The following is a 21793-nucleotide window of genomic DNA, read 5'->3' as shown; positions in this document are numbered from 1 at the left end:
CACTGTGTGTTTTCTATCCAGTTATGCTTTTACTGCATTGGCAGTGGGTTTGCGATCATTGTCGTGCTGAAAAAATGAAGCTGTTGCCTCTAATACAGTGGTGTCCAAACCAGGCCTCAAGGGCCAGTGTCCTGCAGGTTTGAGACATGTCCTTGATCCATTACAGCTGATTTAAATGGCTAAATTACCTCCTCAACATTTCTTGAAGTTCTCCAGAAGCCTGGTAATTAACTAATCATTTGATTCAGGTGTGCAGAACTAGGGTGAGCTCTAAAACCTGCAGGACACCAGCCCTCGAAGCCTGGAGCCGGCCAAGCCTGCTCTAATAGGTTTTACACTCACTCTCTCCTGACCTCCTCCATAGATTAGTTGATTTTGATGACCAAAATTTTCTAATTTGGATTCATCATTCCCTAAGTTGCAGTTGATCTTCAGTCCAGTTCTTGGGTTTACTTCAGCCGCTTCCAGTAAAACCATTTCAACTTCAGTGTGGATCAAATGAAGGGCCAGATGCATCTTTCAGGTCTTTACTGTTTATCTGTTGTTCCTTCTTTTCTTTTTTTTTTTTAAAGACTTCTTGTCCAGTTTTCTCACATGTTGAAGGACAGACTGCACACCATGCTCAGATATGTCTGAGCATGGTGGGAATCACCTTGTTGGTACAAAACTATTACTTTATGCTTGTCAAACAGTGTCATTTTTCATTAGATTCCACTAAAGAAATGGGAACAAAGTATGTTCTTACCACAAGCTGCCGGTAATCATCCAATTCAAAATTGGTTCTTTATCAAGTTATATCTTATGTGTAGAAGCTCTGGTTCACCATGCAAGTTTTTTTTTTATGGCTGAGTGATTCATAGGTCAGTAATAAGTGGTTAATAAATGGCCAGGGGAGGGGGTGAATTTACATACACATTATACATACACTAATAAATACAATCCTCTGAAAATGGTCAGGTACAAGTATTGGACTGAAACCAAGTGGAAGAGCAGCCAAAGAAAAGCTTTGCCTGGAGGACTATTGCTCAAGAGCACTTAAAAAAGTAAGAAGAAAAGAGTTTAACTCATTGGAAGCAAAACAAAGAAATCAGAGGTGTCTCAATACTTTTGCACAACATTTCTCTTGACCTATGGAGAAAAAAAAAGGGACACATTCAAAGGGTGATGGACATTTGGATTTATTAAAAAAAAAAAAAAAAAAAAAAAACTTCTGTAGAACTCAATAGTCAAGAATTCTTTCATATATCTGCCAAAGCATTATCAAAGTACATCAGCCATGTGACATCAAAGAGAAAACATGTTTCCGTTTCATTTTGTAAAGCTGACAGAAGCTGTCTGAGTCACTTTAATAAAATAAAGGGGCATCAAAAGTGGTGGGAAAAAAATAAACCACTGTGAAAATGGGCAAATAGTAATGCATTTACATATAAGATGGTAATATACAAAATTATATTTTCCAAAAAATGCATTTTTATCATAGGAAATGTGGGCGATTCTACTCATTTTAATTCATTGGGCAAGAGAATTCATAGAATGAAGCACGTGTATCATCTAAATATTATTTTTATTTTAAAAAGGGATTAGACGACAGTCATGTCAACTTCTCTCTATATATTAAATACATTTTTAATCCCACTTTAATATCTGAGCAGTAAATATGAGGCTAACTTTGCTAAAGATTGGAAACAGGAAAATGGCTAGTCCAGGTGTACCCTTCTGACTTGAACACTGGTGGTAAAACATGTTGGGGGTTTTATGGGAAGCTCCAGACCTTTTTCCTAGTTTGTATTTCCTGTTGAGCCATGATAGTGGTGTTTTTATTCTCATCTCACTGTCAGCAAGATGTCCATACTATCTCCTCCTACAGCAGTGTGTTCCAGAGGCCACCAGTGCAAGGTTGAGGCTTTTTATAGGCTGCTTCAAGGTTTTTTCCAGTGACAAACACTCCCTATCAGTTTTTTCTACAGTCACTATCTAAAGAATAAGAAGAAGAAAAAACCAGCATCAATGGATGCTTTAACAGATTATTATGGTGTGTATATACAAGGCATTTAATTTCATAATACAAGTACCCCCTTAGGAGTCAGGAGAATAGTGCAGTACTGAGTCACCCTGCCCTAATGTAAACCCTGCTCTTGATGCTTCCTTTTCTTTTTCTTTTTGGATTTCTTTTCCACCAGCTCTTCCTTCCCGTCTTCTGTTGCTACACTGTCCACCTCATCTCTGCGCTTCTTCTTTTTCTGCACTGTATTTAAATCTAGCGTTTCATCCTCTGCGGGCTCGTGTCCATTTAGTAGCTCACTTTGCTCACTGTGTTTTTTAAGCTTTTTCTTCTTGGTTTGTAATTCTTCACACTCAGTGCTACAGGTGGAGCTACAGTTTTCATTTACTACTTCTTCACTTTCTGCCATTTTTCTCTTTTTCTTTGAACGTTCTTTCTCTTGATTCTCTTTGTCCACTACTGCAGCGGGTGTGCTACACTGCTCTTCCGCAGCCTTTTTCTTCTTCTTCTTTTTCTTCTTTTTGGGCTCTTCTGTATCATCATTGCTGTTGTGGTTGAGACCGACTTCCTCAGATGCATTTGATGTCTCAGGAGTATCTGCATTCTGGGCCCCACGAGCCTTTTTCAGCTGAGCCATACGCTGTGCAAAGTACTCCTGCATAGTGAGAGTACTCGTGACAGTCTTAGTGATGGCTTCTGGGTCCTGGTCAGAAGGATCAGGATTCACGCCATCCTCCGCCTCACCCTGCGAGTCACTGCTGTTGCTCTCCTAAACCACAAAGACACGAGTAAGAAGGCAGAGTCAGGCTTTGATGCATCACTTTGAGAATCTACACAGATAAAGACAACAACCAATGGTAGAGCGAGGGGGGGCTTAAGTGGTCGTCAATCAACATGTAAAAATTACCACGGCAGACTTCAGTGAGTGAAAAGAAAGAGCACACAACAGGATGCTAATTTAACAATAGTTGTTAAAGCCTTAAAATAAGCACTGAACCACATTTATCACCCAGTCATTAATAATCTTCATAAATCCATCAATCCAGCTGTGGGTGTTTGTCACAGTTAGCTTCTTAAACAGTCACCCATCAGTGATGGCTCACAATAAAGAATTTCAGGTACTTCCATTATTTTCTAGTATGTTTCTAAATTCAACAGTCCAAAAATCATCTTCTATTTTGTAATTGTTGCATAATTTCCCTCCTAACATTGATCCTTTGCTCATACTGAGGCTGCGAGCTCGTGGCTGGCTCTGCGTAGCTTTAGCCACTTTCTCTTTGTTCGTTTCTTTAAAATGTCACTGATCGGCTGGCTGAGGGTGATTTAAGTGTCTGTTTAGGTTTATTGTTACAAATGTTTTCCTGGTGGTCTCCAGTGGTCTACTTTGACAAACTTTGTCTTTTCACTCACAATGTAACACTTCCACGCTAACAAAATGTTTGTGTGTTGCACAAGTGTGTACAAAGCTCTTTGTCAGCATCATGCGTGTTGCACACTTATTAATGCACAGAATAACTCATGCTTTGCGTTATTATTATTAACCTTTGTTTTACAAGTAAAGACTTTAAAAATTCTAGACCTTATACCCAATTAAGCCAACAATGCCAGCATATGATAAATATTTTTTTAAATCGCTGTATTGTGGTGTTGGAAAAACTGTCGATAAGAAGACTAAGTGAATGTAGATTTTTGCGTTTACTAAATGTCACAGTGGTATTTCAAAAAGATTCAAACAACTTCAGCCGACTCATTGGCGATGTAGTGCACCTGTATGTGCCTGCCACTAAGATGCATCATTAGTTTAATTCTGAAATTAAGTGAGAGGTGCTCGCATCAGTCATCGTCCCCACGTTGATCGGAAAGGTTAAAAAGTAGGGCAGTTACGACTCATTCTGCCGACCTTTAGGCTCCACATTAAAAGAGGACAACTTTACAACTGTGAGGAACAACTACACTCCAGATTTTAACTCCACAGCATGAACAATTTGTCACCTCACCCCTGTGAGCCATTTGTCTTCATTTTCCTAATGGCCTACTCAATGCATAATGATTTGTTCAGAAGAATACAGAAGCTCCTCTTGAGGATCACACCAAACAATATAGCCTTTCCATATTACCTCGGAGATGGTGAATTATTAGATGGCATTTTTCAAACCCTACAGATTAGAGATAAATTGAAAACACTGTTGTGTCGAGTCACCTCGTGGTTTTGGCCTTTAAGCTTTTACATTATGATTACACTACTCTGACCCTCGGCAGTGATTCAGGCAGATATGCTAACTAATGTTCGGGTAAAACAATGCATGTATGTTCTGGGACTTAAAAAGGCCTTTAATGTAGAGTGAAGTTACTAGATGTGGCTTTGGTCTTGTGTAGGGATGATGTGCTGTATGTTACTGCATGTAAAAGTGTTTTTTTTCCCCTTTCTTTAAACCAGTCACCAAGGACTTCAGTGAGCCCCTAAAAGCCATTAGTCTTAGCCAACTAAAAGGCTTTTCATAGTCAATATAGTTTCATCAAGGGAAACGCTATTGTCTTTGTGGTCTGATACACCGATTCATGTGGTAAAAAATGTCTGAAGAGCAAGAAAGGCTGCAACTTATGAACAAGATTTTTATCAGAACGAGAATGTTTTGCTGTGAGGATATCAGAGTGTTACATAACACAATCGCATCTACAAAACAACGAAATCAGATGATATGAAAAAATGTGACTGAGGCTAAATGACAACGCAGGTGTTCAAATGGACAAAGTTTTCCACCCTGACTACAAAGAACTTCTAACAAGGGGAATGAGGCCCTTCAGGTGAGGTGCCATTATACAAAACTTTTCAACTTCCCTGAGAAAATCTATACTCCCCGTTACTGCACAATGGCATCCTCTCTGCTTGGGAGAGTGGAGATGGAGCTTTGAGCTGACATCGCCAAACAACATGTAACTGGGATTTGGGAAGATGGCTGGGGGCCACTTTAGAACTGCCTGTGAAATTACTCTCAGGAGGGAGAGGGAGGGTGAAAGAGCTGGGAAGAATGAGGGGAGAGTGACTGAGCGAAGAACATCTTCATCATCAGGGAAAGGTGGCTTGAGCTTGGTATGTGGTTCATCCTCACTGCCTGGGGATCTCCATTAGACGCTCATCTGACAGGAGCAGAAGTGCTGTGCTGAGCACAGGCTGGACACACATACAGTATGGGGATAAACCTACAGCTCCAGTCAGCATTACTAGCAGCCCTGGAGATTTTTCTTGGCGTGGAGTGTTGAGGGCAACATGTTACTAAGAAACTACTCTGCAGTAATGTTTGGGATCTTGTTTCCCCATATCCAGGTGTGTCTTCTATTCGTTAGTAATTTCTTCTGCTTTACGGCATATGGTACAGACCCAAAACTACAAAAAAGCTGCTTCTTCTTTTTTTAAAAAAATGAAAATAAAAAAAATTAGGATTTCACAGTACACTGTAAACCTTGTTGTTGCAATAAGATTAATGGTATACTAGCAGCAAGAATGGTGGCTGCTTCGTGAGTTATTATGGTAAAGCTTCCCATATTTAGTGGCAGAAGTTGACAAAATTCCAGCGACGATGACGGAACTTGAAAAGAAATCCTTGCGAAAAAGAACATAAAAAAAGCACAATATAGACAATTTTTAAAAAAACAAACTTAATCTTTTAAAGGCATCTTTTCCTTCATTTACACAGATATAAAAGCTGTATTATAAGGTACCAAGTATCGCATAATCACTGTATTGTGGGAGTTTGTCACATGAAATGTATTGTCATAGCATTGTGAGCTACTCCATGATTCTCCTTTTTATATCATTTTATCTGTCTCTACATTTTAAAATACTGTCATTAAAAAAAAAAAAAAAAAACCCTAAAATGTTTATTTTTAAATGAGAATACACTGAATACTTACGGCCAATTATTCCACTGGTATAGAAGGGAGGAAAATAGGACGCATCATGTAACTTAACAATTTGATTTAATTTTACTGGCCACAACACCTGCAATAGTGAAAATTGAGAGCATATAACTTTTTCACTAAGGCTACAAGTTATAAATGTGTATGCATAAAATGATTAAAATCATCCAAAAGAGAATGTCATTTCTTTTTGATATTTTTCCTTTTGACAGTGGTTAGTTTAGATTCACCAATAAACACGAAATAATGTTTTTTACTTAGCATATACATACTAAGCTATCCTTTGCATAAGGATATACCAAATGTACAAATTTATAATTGCTGGGACTAGAAGAATGACTTAAATAAATAAACAAATAAATAAGCCTGTGCTGTAGAACACACCTATATCAAGCCATGTCTACTCCTTCTCCTCCTCTTCTCCCAGATGCAGAACCCCAGGAAAAGGATGCACTCAATGCACTGTGTGCAGTTCTGAGATAAGGCTCCTTCAGCAGAGGAGCGGCCTGGCTGGCTATCGGGCCCTTCCTGCTCCGCTCTCTCCTCTGGCGGGGGCTGGGCAGGGAACACAGGGAGGGTCCACAGAGGGTCCCAGAGAAAAGGAGAGGGTGGGAAGACATTCAACAGGCCATCTCCTTCAAGACACTCCAGTTCTATCTCTTCTTGGTAATGTAGTCACTGGAAAGCCGATGGTAAGACATGTGGCAGAGGTGCCAGGATACCGAGGCCAACACATTCAGTGGGAGAGTCAATCAAGCCAGCAGAGAGATGATGGAAAGGGTTCACCAGAGTGCATGCAAAACTTTTCTCCCCAGCAAAATGTAGCAAAAAGAAACAGAACGATGTTCAGTTCATTTATTACTAATTTGCTCTAACGGCTTTGCAGAGCAAGCTGGGTTACTTTATGTCTGCCTACTTCTAAAGAGAAACCAAAAGTTCCAGGACAACAGCTCAAGTAACATCTTAAATTAAGGATTTTTGCCAAGTGCAAGATATGTTAGGTAGTAAGTGATCGATTGGTTGTAATAGTCACCTTGTTGAATGTAGGGAAAATGTTCAGGTGTAAAAATCTGATCAAACTTTAAAATGAGCCAGATTTTACAGGCAGTCAACCAGATCAAAGGATCTCAGTAACTATAGGACTTGAGGGTGCTAGCAGTCAGGAGTAGAGTAAAGGTCATTACACAGAGAGTGTGTTGCAAAAAAAATCAACATGAAATTCAGAATTTTCTGGATCTAAACTTGCCATGTAATGTGTACACACGAACGCGGTGCATTTTTGTGGAAAAAAAGAGAAATACTGCAAATCCATCTACTCAAATTCAAACACAGGTCTAGTAAATATATGTAATAACAGAACCACAGTTTCTTTAAAAAATAAAAATAAAAAAAAAAGTTTAGAAAATGCATATACCAACATGCACGTTAAACCTGGGGGAAGTTACAAAGTTTACCTGTATTTGATTTCTAAAAGTCATTAAAAACCGGGTGAATGTGAATAGTTTTGCAGACACAACACGCCTTCCAACTCATGTTAATTAGGATTTGACAATGTTCCAGTTGCTCATTTATTTTCCTAAAAAATAAATAAATAATAAAAAAAAAAAACTGCCTGTTTGCATTACTTGCTTTTTTTTTTCTTCAATAAATTTCTAGCCAATATTGGTCGGGTCTGTAATTGCACGAGTGTGCCCTCATTGTTCTGCCACAATAATAAATTTGGTGATACTCAAGGTCTATGGATCAGGCCCTGATTAGCCAGCTGTCTCTCCCTGATGAACACGCAAGTCCAGCAGCCCCATCCTTCATGAGCCTGATGTGGGCGGACACGGGAAAAGGGGAAAAAAAATAGATTGATACTTTATTTCCTGGGAAATAGGTAAATGTTTCAGTTGGCCACTTTAAGTACTGATGCTGCCTTCAGTGTCATTCTTTCATGAATCCTTGTTCTGTATAAATGTGGCCTACACAAAGTAAATTTTAAAACAACAAAAAAAGAAAGTAAATAAAATGATGAAGTGTACACACATCAAATGCCACACACGGTATGAAGCTTCCACAAAGCAATACTTTGCTTAACGCATAGCCTCAGTGTGCAGTTGAGGCAAAACGCATTAAAATGGGTTTGAAAAATTACACTTTGTGCCTGGTGCGAGAACGTTTATCATAAGTAACAAATGAAGACAACATTATGCATGCAGCATGACTGCCCTGTGCTTGTTTAACATTGCAAACGCTTGCTGACAATGCCCCCATCACGAACATTGGGGTACTCCCGCCCCCATCCCAATCCCAAGCCGGGGGAGAGAACAGACCGTGATTATTTTTCCCAGCTGTGATTTATTAGATTAAAGAGTCAGTGATTAAACGGTAGTCTGCGGCTGTAAACAGCCGAGAGAGCTGGAAATCTTTGGGCGGTTAGCTTTACCAGGCGGTAATTACCCTGCTCTCATGTATTCTAGCTTGGGCTGTAACTAAGAGACAGACACCCTCTTTTCTTTTCCTTTTTTTTTTTGTGTCCCACGCTAATCTGCAAGTGTCAGCGAGCTGGCATGAGAGCAATCCACACAACTGCCAGGGAGGTAAAGTGGCAAATGCGATGTGTGTGTGTCTTTTAGGGAGTTGGGGGGGGGGATTTGGCGGGCCTTGATATTTTCGGCGGTCGTGTAAAAGGGCCTGTCAACAAAAATGCTCAAGAAAGGCAATGCTTTGCTCGAAGCAATTAGATGTTATCTGAGAATGTATTAGAGCTCTCCAGCTTCACAATGAGCCCTGCAGCCTGCGCGAATGCACCGCCCTGTTTAAAACTGCGGCAAACACACTGCGACAATGCACGTTTACACCGGCATCCCCTTTCAACATTTGAGTTCTGCATATTAATGAAAAAAACTTGACTTTTGGGGTTGTATTTCTATTTACAATGTCATTTTTACAATACAATGGCCTATACATAGTCTCTTTAAATTACATGATATGAAAGATAACTTCTCAGTTTGCTTACATGCCGTAAGTACAGCTGGTACTCTGGCTTTTTCTATGACCAAGCATCCACATTTCCTGGTCATTTTTAACTCACTTTACTCTCCACTGGCCTCAGTACCAAGCTGTAAAGCATAATAGATTTATATTTTAAAATAAAATAAAAAAAGGTCCTGAAAAGAAATCCTGCTTCTGCGCCATCAGCAAAGTTTCGTCCGACCCCCCTGGCACTTCGGCATCGCATCTTCCAAATGCTCAAGAGCCACCCGTGTCACCCCTGCCCCATATTCCTTAACACGGCAGTATCGGGGGAGCCCCTGCTGAAGCGCGATCCTTCATGTGGACAACGCGTGGGCAGGAAACACTTGCAACAGGTGCCGCCCGATGACGCTCGATCCTCGGCCCTTTGTGCCGGAGCACGAGTGGGAGTGGGAGAGGCCGCAGGGGTCGCGCTGACCCAAGAACAGGGCGCACCATGCCTACTGTCTGACTGGAGAGTCAGACGTCAAAACAAGGATCGCACTAAATTATTCGCCACCATTTTTCTTCCCTGACACTTTTAGGGAGTACAGAACTAATGAATGGATTGATGTTGGAACAACTGTCATGTCTGTAGTGGTCATAACGGTTAATATAAAACCGTAATCTTTAGATGTTTCTTTTTTCTTATGACTACCAGCCAAGCTTTTAGTTTTCAAAACTGGTAAATTGAAAACTCAAGCACCAAACTTTTCCATCATGCTGCGCGTCTTAACTTTAGTATATGAAAGATTAAAATACTAAAAAAATAATAATGATAATAAATCTCATTCCCTTTAATTTTAAACTAGTAGTGGTTTTAAAAATGCATCAAATCATAACTATTATTATTATTGTTATTACTACTACTACTACCGCCACCACCCACTCCCTTAAAAAGAGAAAGGAAGAAGGAAATGTAGGTGGAAAAATAAAACTATGGCTTGTTTCCACCTTTCAACTGAGCTGGCGGCTTTAAAAAATGACTAACTTTTGTTGATGTATGAATCGGCGGGGAGTCTATTTATCAGCAGGCCCTCTGCGGTCGCCCGCTTGGGTCCCTCAAGTCACAAGCCGCGTCGCTCCCCTTTGACTGATTAATTAGCCAATCAGAGGACATTTTTCACTGGGCGGCAGAATGGTTTATTTCAGCTAATGCCGGGGTTTCGAGTTGAGGCCCGTTGGAGCCTCGTTGGCTCTTTCGGCCTGCCTGAGTGGCTGGGCAGAGGGGCAAGGGAGATAAATCAAGCTGGGCTGGCCCTCCATGTGGCTCCCCTAACTAAACCCCCAGAGGAGGGCACAGAGAGCAGGGGTGGTGGAGAAGGAGGGGGGAGGAAGGAGAGCGGGACGCAAGACGGCCAGGGGCACTGCTTGCCTGCCGATAAGAACGGGGAGCAGGGCGCTGCCAAAGTGCCTTCATTTAAAAGTGGCCGGGGCTTTTTTGATATCTCGGCAGAGAGCGCCTGTCATTTGTCATGCGGTGAGTAATTGTACCGAGGGGCACAAGGAGGAGGCAGGAGATGGAGGCGGGTTGCTAGCGTGGGATGGGTGATGGATAACCGAGAGGTAAGTAGATAGACAGGTGCTACGCCGCAACCCTCACAGTAAGGCAGAGTAAATAAGGTTGTTTTGTTTTTTTAAGCACATATTTTCATGTGGCTACATAAAAACTGGTTATGGATGACATGGGAGATTCTCTAAGAACACGATCTTAGGAAATACTCTTGCACGAGTAAAATTAGGTTACAACCATGCTCAACTACATGTTTGTACATGCAATTAAAAGAAAAAAAAAATCAAACAGTGCTTCTAATCCCTGCTCTATCATACACTGTAAGAAAGGAGGGAGGAATGTGCATTTCACTATGATATCCCATCTGTCAGCATACTTAATCACAGATAATCACTTGTCAGTTAATTAAAGTTGACACAAAAATGCTTGTTTAATCACGGTCTGATCAAATATCTGCTGAACTATGCCAGGAAACAGGGTCAGTATGAGTTTCCTTTAAGCTTTCATGTGCATTTCTCTTTTTTTTTTTAAATATCAAAAATAACAGTAAAAAAATTGCAAAAGAAAAAAAAAATGATGCAGATTTTTCATTATGTACAGCTTTAAAATAAATACATTCTTAACCTGGAAGATAAATTTTTACCTTAAACAGAGCTCTACCCTCTGAACAAGATATTTACATTTAATATTAACACTAAAGAAATAGAGCTACTGCTCCCTGTAAATAACCAATTAAAATATTCTCATATACTGTTTCCAATACATTCTCATCTTTGATGAATAGAGGCATCTGGGACAGCTGAACGTGTACACACTGTGTGTGTGTGTGTGTGTCTGCGTGTTTGTGCGTGTGCGCATGCGCTTGTCTGCACTTCAGGGAGGGTTGTGAGCCGCGATAAGAGGTGAGCAGGAAGCACATCACTGCAAAGGAAGGAAAACACCAGCAGTGAGGAACTGGTGGAAAGGAGGCCGGAGAGACAGCAGTGGGTGTGATTGTGCTGGAAGATTCATGAGGGGGAAGGAGGGCAGGTCTGGAGAAGCCGATCCAGATTTGGTCAAAGTCTCTTGGCCTCACCTTGTCACGATGCAGATATGTGATATAATGCGACCGGTGGCAGTGGCTTCTGCAAGCCACTACAAATCAACTACACCATCAAGCCAAAGCTCGTCGCTACTAAGGGTTACAACTCCATGGGGCATTGAGATTACTGCAAGCATATATTATACTTTTGCAGCAACAGCAGTTAAATGTAAGCACAGATCAGTGTGAGCTGAGGGTCACTGGCAGCGTCGCCTTCACTCTCGCAGGAGATTCGGCAAAATGCCTAGAGCTCGATTGGTCCATCACCCTCTTTGCCTCTTTTCCAGCAACCTCAGATGTTGCTGGGTTTCAACACAAGGCCTCATGGGAAAGCATTGTAATTGTGTTGAGTGTTTTCGATATGGTCAATGGTGTCCCTCCTGGCTGTAAAATAACAACCCATAACCAAATGTTTAGAGAGGGAAAAAATATGGTGTGTATTGCTTGCATTTCCAGTGTTAATCAGCTGGGGAGCAGCTGCCATTGTGATGCTATGGCTCAGCACCTGCTGGGGGGATAGGGCAGGGTGGATTTTGTACAATTTATGGATATTTAAGATGCCAATTTCTTCAAGCCAAATGCTCGAGATAAACACAAGAAGCCAGCAAGAGGCTTTTTCTGGGCCTTGGAGTCCAAAAGCTAGATATGTTATTGTTCTTCTGGCCCTCTACTGGGCCAGTAAAAGTTCTAAGAACAACAAAAAAAAGTTTTTATTGCACATTTTTAAATGTGTTATTTTTTTCATAATAAAATAATAAAAAGTACAAGTTATGTGGGTGCTTAATAATTTCCAGTTCTTCTGTGCATGTAAATCTGTTCTATTAATCAGCTTAGATCATTTTTAATAGCATCTTTTATGTACATGTATTTTTAACTATATAATTCACTCATCTGTCTTTCATTTCAATAAATGACATCTTTGATGTGAGTTTGAATAAGTACGGCTTCATATAACTCCACAGATAAACACTTGAGCTGATTTTCTGATTAAAACAGCTTGACAACTTATTTAAAAATCAATAGAAAGATGATGCAGGCAAATTTCATAAATAACATTTTGCTTTTGATATGTAAGCTAAAGGTTCTTACTGGATTCGAAATACAACTCTGACCTGTAAGCCATGTTCCAAAAGCATGAGACCTACCATAACGCCAAATGGCAAAGTGACGTTTGAAGTGATGGGCCCACCAATGCCAAGAGCAAAAAAGAAACTTTTTTTGCAAGCGTCATCATTTCAGATTTCTGCACACCTCACTGCAATTTTGATGTTCCTTTAATAATGCCCGCTGGCACTCTTAACTAGCTGATGTGACGCTTCGAGACAGAAGTACAGCAAAGCAGGAGTGCGAGGGAGAGGAGTAGGGGGTAAGAGTGCAAATCCCTTAACTGGATTTAGGCGCTCTTGCTGCCATCGGTGGCCTGTTAGAGGTGTTAAAGCTGCATGCTGTGACACGGCTAATCTAGGGCCACGGGCTGCTCAAGGAGCCGTACCCCGCAGAAGCAGAAGGACCAGATGATACCAGAGTTACCGATGGAAGGAAGCATCAGCAACCAATAATCATTTGGAATTACCAAGGAGACACAGATAAGTGCAAGCCAGCTGGGCCAGTGGTGCGGCATCTCCTGCTGGACTGCACGCTTGACTTTGACGGGGTTAAGGAAGATCAGAGTCCTGTGCCCTTGCACTAATATTTTAGGAACGCACCCACTGGATTAGAATTACTATCTACAAAGCTTTTGTGCGAAGCCACAGGACAGTTTGTTTTTAACTTGTTAAACTAAGTGGATTTGATTAATAAAAATAAAAACTAATGTTTTTATAAATTATAATATTGAAGTCTCAAAACAACTTTTTTTCTAATTCTGAATGATGTAAATAGGTGTAATCTCTTACCTGATCTTGGACTTTTGCTGATTTAGCCCTCTTCCCAAAGATACAGTTAAGATCTGTTTCACTACGACTGGATAGATCCTTTCCTGAAAGAGTAATAAGCAGAAAAGAATATGTACAAATCATTAACACCAGGCTGGAAAATTTTTGTGCTGCGACTCGGAATAAAAAGACCACCTTATGAATTAAAAGGTGATAAAAATTGATTCACAGTCCCATTTTCAACAACATGCACGCTTTTTTTTTCTTAAAGAACATTGTTTATTGTTTCTCTTTTTTCCAGGCAAACCTTTAAATATTGCAGCTGAGTACCTTATGTGTGTTTGTGTGTTGGGGGTGAGCAGAAGGTGGTCACTGAGTAAATAAAAGAAACAGGGTAGGGGTGGTGGGGGGCTGTATTCTTTTTGCAGGGATAAAACGGTAAAGAAAAATAAACTGGACGAAAAGGTCTGCTACGCCACGCCTCCGGATTCCCCTTTTCAAGCGGGTCCTCAAAGACTCCTGAAGCACACAGTGGCTTGTCTCAAGCCTGGGTCCTGTTCATGCAGCTGCATCCTCTTCCTTCAGCGGGGCTCTGATAACATTTGGTTATTTATTGCTTTTAAACCTCTATCTCCCCTGCCCTTGGCTTTGAAAGTCCCTGCACATACAAGGTCTAAGCAGCAAAACCAAGAAAGTCCGATGAAAAGTAAAATAAATGGAAAGGACGGTGGGGGTGGGTGGGGTGGGGGGGTGTTTGCTGTGGTGGTTGTCATCTAGTGAACTCCGGCCAGACAAAAATTATATCCAATTTGACCTTTCTACTGTTTGGATGAGGAAGTGCCTGTCAAAATTGTCAGGCTTTCAGGTGAAAGTGCAAATAACAACGTTCTGATTAAAAAAAGAAAAATCCTAGTTTTTCCCACTATGCGTTTAAAGTTGGATGAATACACTTAAATGGGATGAAGCGTGGGTACTGCCCACATGCAGTGGAAAAGGTTTGCGGTTTCCAAGGTCACAGATGAAACGACAATTATCAGTAGAGACTTACAGAAGCTCCAGTGAACAGAAAACACTGTCAGTGAAATTAGAACGGGAGGTCCTCAGCATATATACATGCAATTCACACGGTCTGTTAGGCTCCATCAATTCACTTTGGCCGTGATGCAAAAACATGTTTAATTAAAAGCCCAAAAGCTGGAATGAAGCCAACACAGAGTAGCCGATGGAGAGCTGTAGTTAAATTCCGCATCAACCACCCTTGCTGCCCTGACAGGTGATAGATGGAGGTAGCAATTAAAACTGGGTTACTGGTTTATGCTGTGGGCCCTGGACCTAAGCAGTGGAGATTTTGGTGCCTTTCCCCACAAACAAAGGCCATCAATCCTCAGCGCTGGCAGAGAGAGAGCCAGCATGAACAGGATATCAATATTAAAAAAAAAAAAAAAAAGGAAAAAAAGAAAGGGAGAGTCGGGAGGAGACCTGCACTAAAAGGGAGAGGTACTGATGATGCTGTGGCCACAATGTTTTTACAGCAGTACTGCAGGAATGCACTGAGCTCAGTGTCTGGTTATAGACCAAGCCAAGCCAATTCTCAAGAATGGGGCAATTCGGCAGAAGTGAGAGGGGAAGACCCGGGAAGAATTTTAACTTAAACTTGCTTTTGAATCAAAATGTGAGTATAAAAAAAGTTAAGCAGTACAAACTGAGAGCCAAAAAGAAAACATAGATGATTGAAATAATGATCATAATGGAAAAATGTTTAATTATGGCTAACAAGCATTAGATAAGAGTACGGATAAACTATTAGATCCGTTTGTTGGAAAGAGGAGATAAGCTGTTATAATAGTTATAAGTAACTGAATCTTTATCTAGGAGTTTTTTCAAAGGCATAATCAATTAGTGACTAAATGGAATCAATAGCTGTTAAATGGAGTGCACCAGTGTTTTGAAATGGTGGGCCAAAAGTTGCAGATAAATGGTTTAAACCAATGATGTCAAACTTATTTTACACTGAGGGCCAGAAAATAACAGAAAAGATCCATTTTTTTTGGCTATTTAATTGTTTATCTGTTACTTAATTACTTTGGTGTCGTTTGAATGCCCATGAGGGAGGTCTTTGTAGGCAAGACAAACTTATGAAAATACAGATAAAAGTCCAAAATTTATGCCCTCTTTCATATTTTCCAAAGCTGTCCAATGGTCTGGAATCTAGGCTTTGCCAGGCCAATTCTGGCTCCTGGGCTTTATGTTTGACACCCCTGACTTAAACAATTCACAAGCATAACTGCTCTAAACAGAGCTAAAAGTAGTCCAATCTTAGAATAAAATTAATTCAACTGAAGCTGCGCGGTGGTGAAGTGTTTTAGATGCAAAAAACTACTGGACTAAATAAACAATGTACTTTAAAATGGCTCAAATGAGGTTGGAATATTCAACCAGAGACACTATCACGAAAAGGCTGACAGTCAATGACAGAGCTATTACCTGATCTTTTCAACCTCTCATGTAACAAGCTTAACAACTCTAAATCCAAGCCTCAACTTGGCAACAGCTTCACAGAGAGGAGAGCGGTCGGTGGAAACTTGCAAACAGCCGTGACAGGTTATATGTTGCCAGGTAACTCTTTGGTTTTAATCTGCGCCATAAACTGAAAACAAAATGATGATCTGTCAAGAGGAAGTGCCCAATACATAAAATACTGTCACCTGCCACTTAGAGAGAACAATAAATATGTTCTCAATTTAAAAAGGTCAAAAATGACAGTTCTCTAGTTCAAAGTGCACTGACCATAAACGCCTATCAGACCACTGAGAACTGGGAGTCTCAAGTTTCCAATTAAATTATAAGTTGCGTACAGTCAAACATGAAATACCAGCCTCCTTTATTGTTGCGTGACAACGGTTGCCACCTCTTTGTATAGCAACATGTTAAAACGGTGTTATATTCCCAAAGACAGTTGAAGGTCTACGGTCAACAGAGCTGCACTCTCCTTCAAGAGTCCAGCTACAATAATTGCACCTGCAATCCCCCTAAACGGTTTCCTTCTCAACATGCCAAATGCAATGAACTGCAAATTTTCTCTTTAGTTTCCTCTGAAATTTTATAAACATCTGGTGGGAATAAGAGTAGCATTTCAGCAGGTTCACTAGAAACATGTAGAAGACACATTTAACAAGAAACTGGTGTGAAACAGTTCAGACTAATGAGACAAAATTAAACTTAAATTTTCAACAACAGAGACCACTATAGAGACGGCCGGGGCATGCATTTATGCCAATGGAACTTGCACACAAGACACACTACGATAAATCAGAGATTTAAAAAAATGTCCAGAGCAGTCAAACAAGCCCAGGGTTCAACAAAGGCTCCGGTCCACTGGACAGTTTAAAAAAAATAAAAAATAAAAAATGTGGAGGACCTCACCCATGGCTATTCAAACTACACCAAACTAACAGAGTTGTGGATTTCTGTATTTTACACATTTAATTCTTACAATTTAAGCACAAAGACTCGTGCTGACAGCATTTTTCGTCTTTTTCCTTCAATGATGGTTTCTCCTTTATTACACATGTAGTTAAATTTCTCTACACTTACAGAGAGGGGACCTTCACTGTATGTGGCCCATGATGTAAAATGAGTTTGACATCTCAGTGCGATTCCAATTATGTGTTAACAGTCATCCTCTCCCATACAGATGTTGATGTAAACCTACTCAAATTAAATCTAAGCTTCAGCACAGTATTTTATAAAATAACTGTCCAGAACCAGATTGGACTAAATTTTATCTTGTACACTCATGAGGCCTAATAACATATAAGAAACTTAGTTGGCCATATTTCACATTTCAAAAGCAGATGTGGTTAAAAAGGCAGTGCGCTGTATATAACAATGTAAAGCGATCAGGAAGCAGGCGGAAACAGAATGAGCCAAAGGTGCTTCTGGGTGAGTCACAAAGGTTTCAATCTAAACTAAACTTCACACAAGGCTGTACGAGCACTCAGCATCTAACTCTGATCTGTAGTGAACCAAGAAAAACTGAGCATCAGCATCATCATCATCATCCCGCCAAGTCCACACTTTATGCTTTGCGTGTCTCTTGTATAGGTGAATCTCATCTGTCAGGAAACACTCACGCAAAAAAAAAAAAGGGGTCCGTTTTTGGCTCCTGCTAAATTAAGACTACAAAAACAGGGCAAGAGGGTCTGGGGGAGAGACCGAGGCAGTGTTTTATCAGGATGGGTCATCTAATAGGTCACGGGAGGTTGTTGTTTTTGGGGGGCCAGTAAATGGAGATGCCAGATGCCCCAAACAGGAAGCAGGAAGCTGCTATTGAATGACGTAAAGTGTAGAAGGCTCTTCCAGGTGAGGCAAAAGTTGAGGTATTTTGTTTTTGCAGAGCATGCTGACTTGATGAGGTAGATTTTAAGCTAGTGACAAATAATTATTGTTATTGTATTATTATTTAGACATGTTTACAATCAATGAGTGCACTAACATACAAAACAAAAATAGTATCTGTATCAGCTACATAATCCAAGTACAAAATAACACACAGTTTCATCATTTCACCAAAGAAGGTAGGTGTGTGATCGTGAAACTATGCTGCAAGCCCAAATGCAGCGACTCAGCAGTAAAATATGGGCTAGCAGTTACCCATTTTGGTCCAGAACACAAAAGTCCTCCTTACGCCTATCAGTGTTCTGGCCTTGACCAGCAAATCTTAACTTCCTGACGTGTAAAAGAGCAATGAAAGGAGAGGGGAGAGTTATAAATAACCTCCCCTAGTGCTCACACCAGGCCAGCTGACCCAGGACAGGCTGACGGAGCTCTGATCAGAGCCTGTGGTCTGAGACGAGCACAAAGCTTAACGAGGGTCAAAGAGGTTGTCTGTCCGTCTCCCTGAGTAGATGGTATGCAGGTGTATATTGGCATCAAAATAAGAAAGCAGGGGGGATTATTTTTGCTTGCAGTTAGAATGAACTAATTATCCTCAATGCGTTTCTAACTTTCTGCTGTGTTAAGAATATAATCAGGCCTCCTGGCTGACATTTTAATTGTTTTTTAAATAGGATATAGTTTGACAGGTAATTGCTGCAGAGAGCAAGAAAACTGTGTTTAGCATCGTATATCTTAGCACATTTATTCCTGTTCATCTCGCTCCATTGCCGCCTCATGATAAACCCACCTTTAGTGAATTTCATGTAGTGGACCCTCTTTTTGGATGTCTTGGATTTTTCTTCCAAACTGAAGCCTTTCTGCTCATTTGGTGGAGTTTCTACAGAAGAAGAAAATTGAAGATAAAAGTTGAAATATGACCCAGATTGAGTTAGAAAATTAGAAGAATGTTATTTAGTATCATCATCCGGTAGTGTAAACATGTTTTTGTCAGCACTGAGGATAATGGTTACTGTGAATATAGCCTTGCCTTTAAGTAACTAAATGTTGCACTGTAGCACCCTCTACTGTCCAACGGGCTGATTGATCAAAACAGACTTTTTTTGTTTTTTTGCAGTTTTGTGTTGCTTGATAACAGATAAAAGTTTTCACTTGTTTTGGAAATGTTACTATTGAATATGAGTTTGTTTTGCATTTCTTTTAACACCAGCATGCACCAACACTACATGCTTTACAATATAACATTCAGTACTGTGCAGAACTCTTGAACCATTCCTAATTTCTTTACATTTTGCTTCCAAGGAGCCACACCGTCTTATAATCAAGTGCTCTTGACCAATAGTTCTAAAGGATTTCTGGAGAATTTTAAAGAAATGACAAGAAAACGGCTCAAGCGAGTTGAACAATAAAGGTGGTCATACTAAATATTGACTTTAAAAGTCAGAATTCTATAAACTCTGTTGTTGAATTTTATACTGTATTTCCATGCATGTTTGAACATTTCAATAAATGAATGCATCTATTTCCCATTTTCCTAGTAAAATATATGACTCAAGACTTTTGCATAGTACTCTACATAGTTGATCAATGGCAGAATGAACTATAAAACTAACCAAATATAATTATGAACATGTAGGAAGTCACTATATCCTGGCCATCCAGGATATCATCGTATACTTGACATGCTGCTATGTTGTGCTATGACACAAGACAAGCAGCCTTCATTAGTTTTCATTAGTTTGTCTTATTAAGATATGATCGCCTTTATTAGTCCCACAGCTCAGAAATTTAGTTGTATAAAGTTGATAAAGGTTTATCGGGCTTCGTGTACATACCACTGCTGCTGTTTTGACCATGGCAGCTGTTCAGTTGAGCAAGCAGCTCATTAAAATCATCTTGGTGAGCAATCCACTTATCCTGTGGAAAAATCATACACGGCAACACAATGTGACTAAAAAACGACAGGTTAAAATGACAACTTAAATAATTAATGAGGATTTGTAAAAGTCGAAAAATCTCAAATTACACCATGCAAAACAAAATGACGTAGTTAGGGTCAACACAGATGTGACTTTTTAAAAGCCTTCATTTGATTCAAACGTGAAACTGGGCTTTAAACGTTTGCTTACCTCACAGCTGGCATTTGCTCCAAGCCCATAGCTGTCATTTTTAACTTTCACTTTGATATGGTCAGTTGAGCCTTGCTCACTCCTCCCCAGACCCTTAATTCAGATTTGAAAAAGAAAGGGGAAAAAAGAAAGGGGAAAAAAAAAAGGGGGGGGGGGGGGAGAGAGAGAGAGACATGAGACATGCTCACCAGTTCTTCCAATGTACAGTCTCTGAGGAAAAAAACCCCCAAAAAAACCAATATTAACCGCTTTCATTACTTACCTTTCCCTTGGACCACCCCATTCGCTCAAGCATCTTCTGGCCAAATTTGGAGTCATCATTACTCCAGGCGCTGTTCCTGGGGTCGACAGACCACTTAAGCTTCCTACGAGCTGAACATACAACAGCAGCAACAGTGTTACATAACAGGAAACCAGAACAAGTCAGTCACATCGTCTCCTACTTTAAATGGTCTATACGCCTGACTGACACTGGGTTTATGGAGCCAACGCACATATGATTAACACCGATAAAAACAAAGACGGGATGCATTATGCGTGTGTTCATGACAGGAGCTAACCTGACAGTTATGAGAGATCACAATTGAAGTTTTACACTCCAACCATGCTTCCAGCGAGCTTTCTGCCACAACTTACGATTAAAGAGTTAACAGAGTGCATGTTTTAATAAACTTCTGCATCCCCAGAGCAAAACCTAACTACAAATGAGTGAGTTACTGTCGTTAGGAAGCAGTCAAAAGAAAAAACACGTGTCCACAGACAGCTGTTAAAAATGCTAATGCTAACTACCGGAATACTTTAATACACAATTCTACAAACTAATGAGCGTTTTCAGGAGGAAACTATGTGACATATTTTGTAGACCGGGGGTGCGAAAATAACCACCTAAACGTAGCGTCATGCGACGTCAGAAAAAATAAATATATATTTTAAAAAAGTGAAACAAGTATACATACGCTCAGCGAGCATGGACATCCTGAGGTCCTTTAACAGCTTGACGAAGGTCCAATAGGGTTCTCAAAATATGCCTGCGCAAAATACACGACTACGGCGGTATCGGAGGTGAATATCGCCTCACGGAAGCAAATGTTGTGTGCCTCATTCATTATGAATGACACTATACTATATGAATTTTTATATTATTTTATCGTGTCATATTATCTTTACTTTATTTGTTAACGTTACAGGTGAATATTTTTCGCAGACAGAGGGCGCTACAGCCAAACAGTCAGTCATTGGTCAGGACAGTTTGCTGCACGTGGCAGCTCACGCGTGTTTAAACAGCCAATCAGAGTTATTCTGGGTTTCTGAATTTAACACTGCTATAATGCTAAATATACAAATACATGTAGAGCCCACCTATAGACAATAATTGTTAGACACAAAACTAAAATGGGTTGGTGGTGTAAGTGACATCATAGCAGAAATTAATTAATACAAACAGTTTATATTCCAGCACACATCACAAGACCACTTGGCCAATGTATGTGCAGTGATCCAATTCAGCTGATATCAGCTCCCAGATCTTTCAGTCAAGTTCCACCCAAACTATTCTGTGCCCAGGTCAAACAAAGCACTGCCTAATTTCCTTCCCATACATGCAGCGGAGAAAACAATATCACAGGTGCATTTGACAAAATGACCTTTGACTATGCAGCAACACATTTAAAGAGGTTTTTATATAAAGAGGATTTGTGAACCAGAAGAACTATAAAAATATCAAATGATTAAGGAAATCTCAGTGCAGACCTGCTGTGGAAAGATTGTTGTCTGTTTTTCTTTTTGTTTTGTTAAAGTTGCTTAACTCATGGGAGCAAGGAAGCAAACCTGAATCATCTCTCCTCTCTCACTTAATGCCCGATATCACTTTTCACCTTAAGAAAT

The 21793-nt window shown here is 40.2% G+C and overlaps 1 protein-coding gene across 2 annotated transcripts; it reads right to left on the bottom strand.

Moving 5' to 3' along the window:
- Positions 1–1187: 1187 nt before the first annotated feature.
- pinx1 (PIN2 (TERF1) interacting telomerase inhibitor 1) lies at positions 1188–21073 on the bottom strand. Of its 2 annotated transcripts, none has more exons than XM_004541906.6 (7): positions 20866–21073; positions 20172–20281; positions 19910–20002; positions 19616–19697; positions 18571–18660; positions 13407–13489; positions 1188–2771 (listed from the first exon to the last, which is right to left on the bottom strand). In XM_004541906.6, the coding sequence occupies exons 1-7, from the start codon at positions 20882–20884 to the stop codon at positions 2118–2120; spliced, it is 1131 nt and encodes a 376-aa protein (XP_004541963.3). In that variant the 5' UTR covers positions 20885–21073; the 3' UTR covers positions 1188–2117. The 2 variants fall into 2 exon arrangements, with proteins under 2 accessions (XP_004541963.3, XP_012771705.3); XM_012916251.3 differs by having other exon boundaries at positions 20795–20871.
- Between the last annotated feature and the right edge of the window lie 720 nt (positions 21074–21793).

The sequence above is a fragment of the Maylandia zebra genome, linkage group LG15 (genome assembly GCF_041146795.1).
Source record: "Maylandia zebra isolate NMK-2024a linkage group LG15, Mzebra_GT3a, whole genome shotgun sequence".
Classification (NCBI taxonomy): Eukaryota; Metazoa; Chordata; class Actinopteri; order Cichliformes; family Cichlidae; genus Maylandia; species Maylandia zebra.
This window is presented reverse-complemented; position numbering and strand designations above follow the sequence as displayed.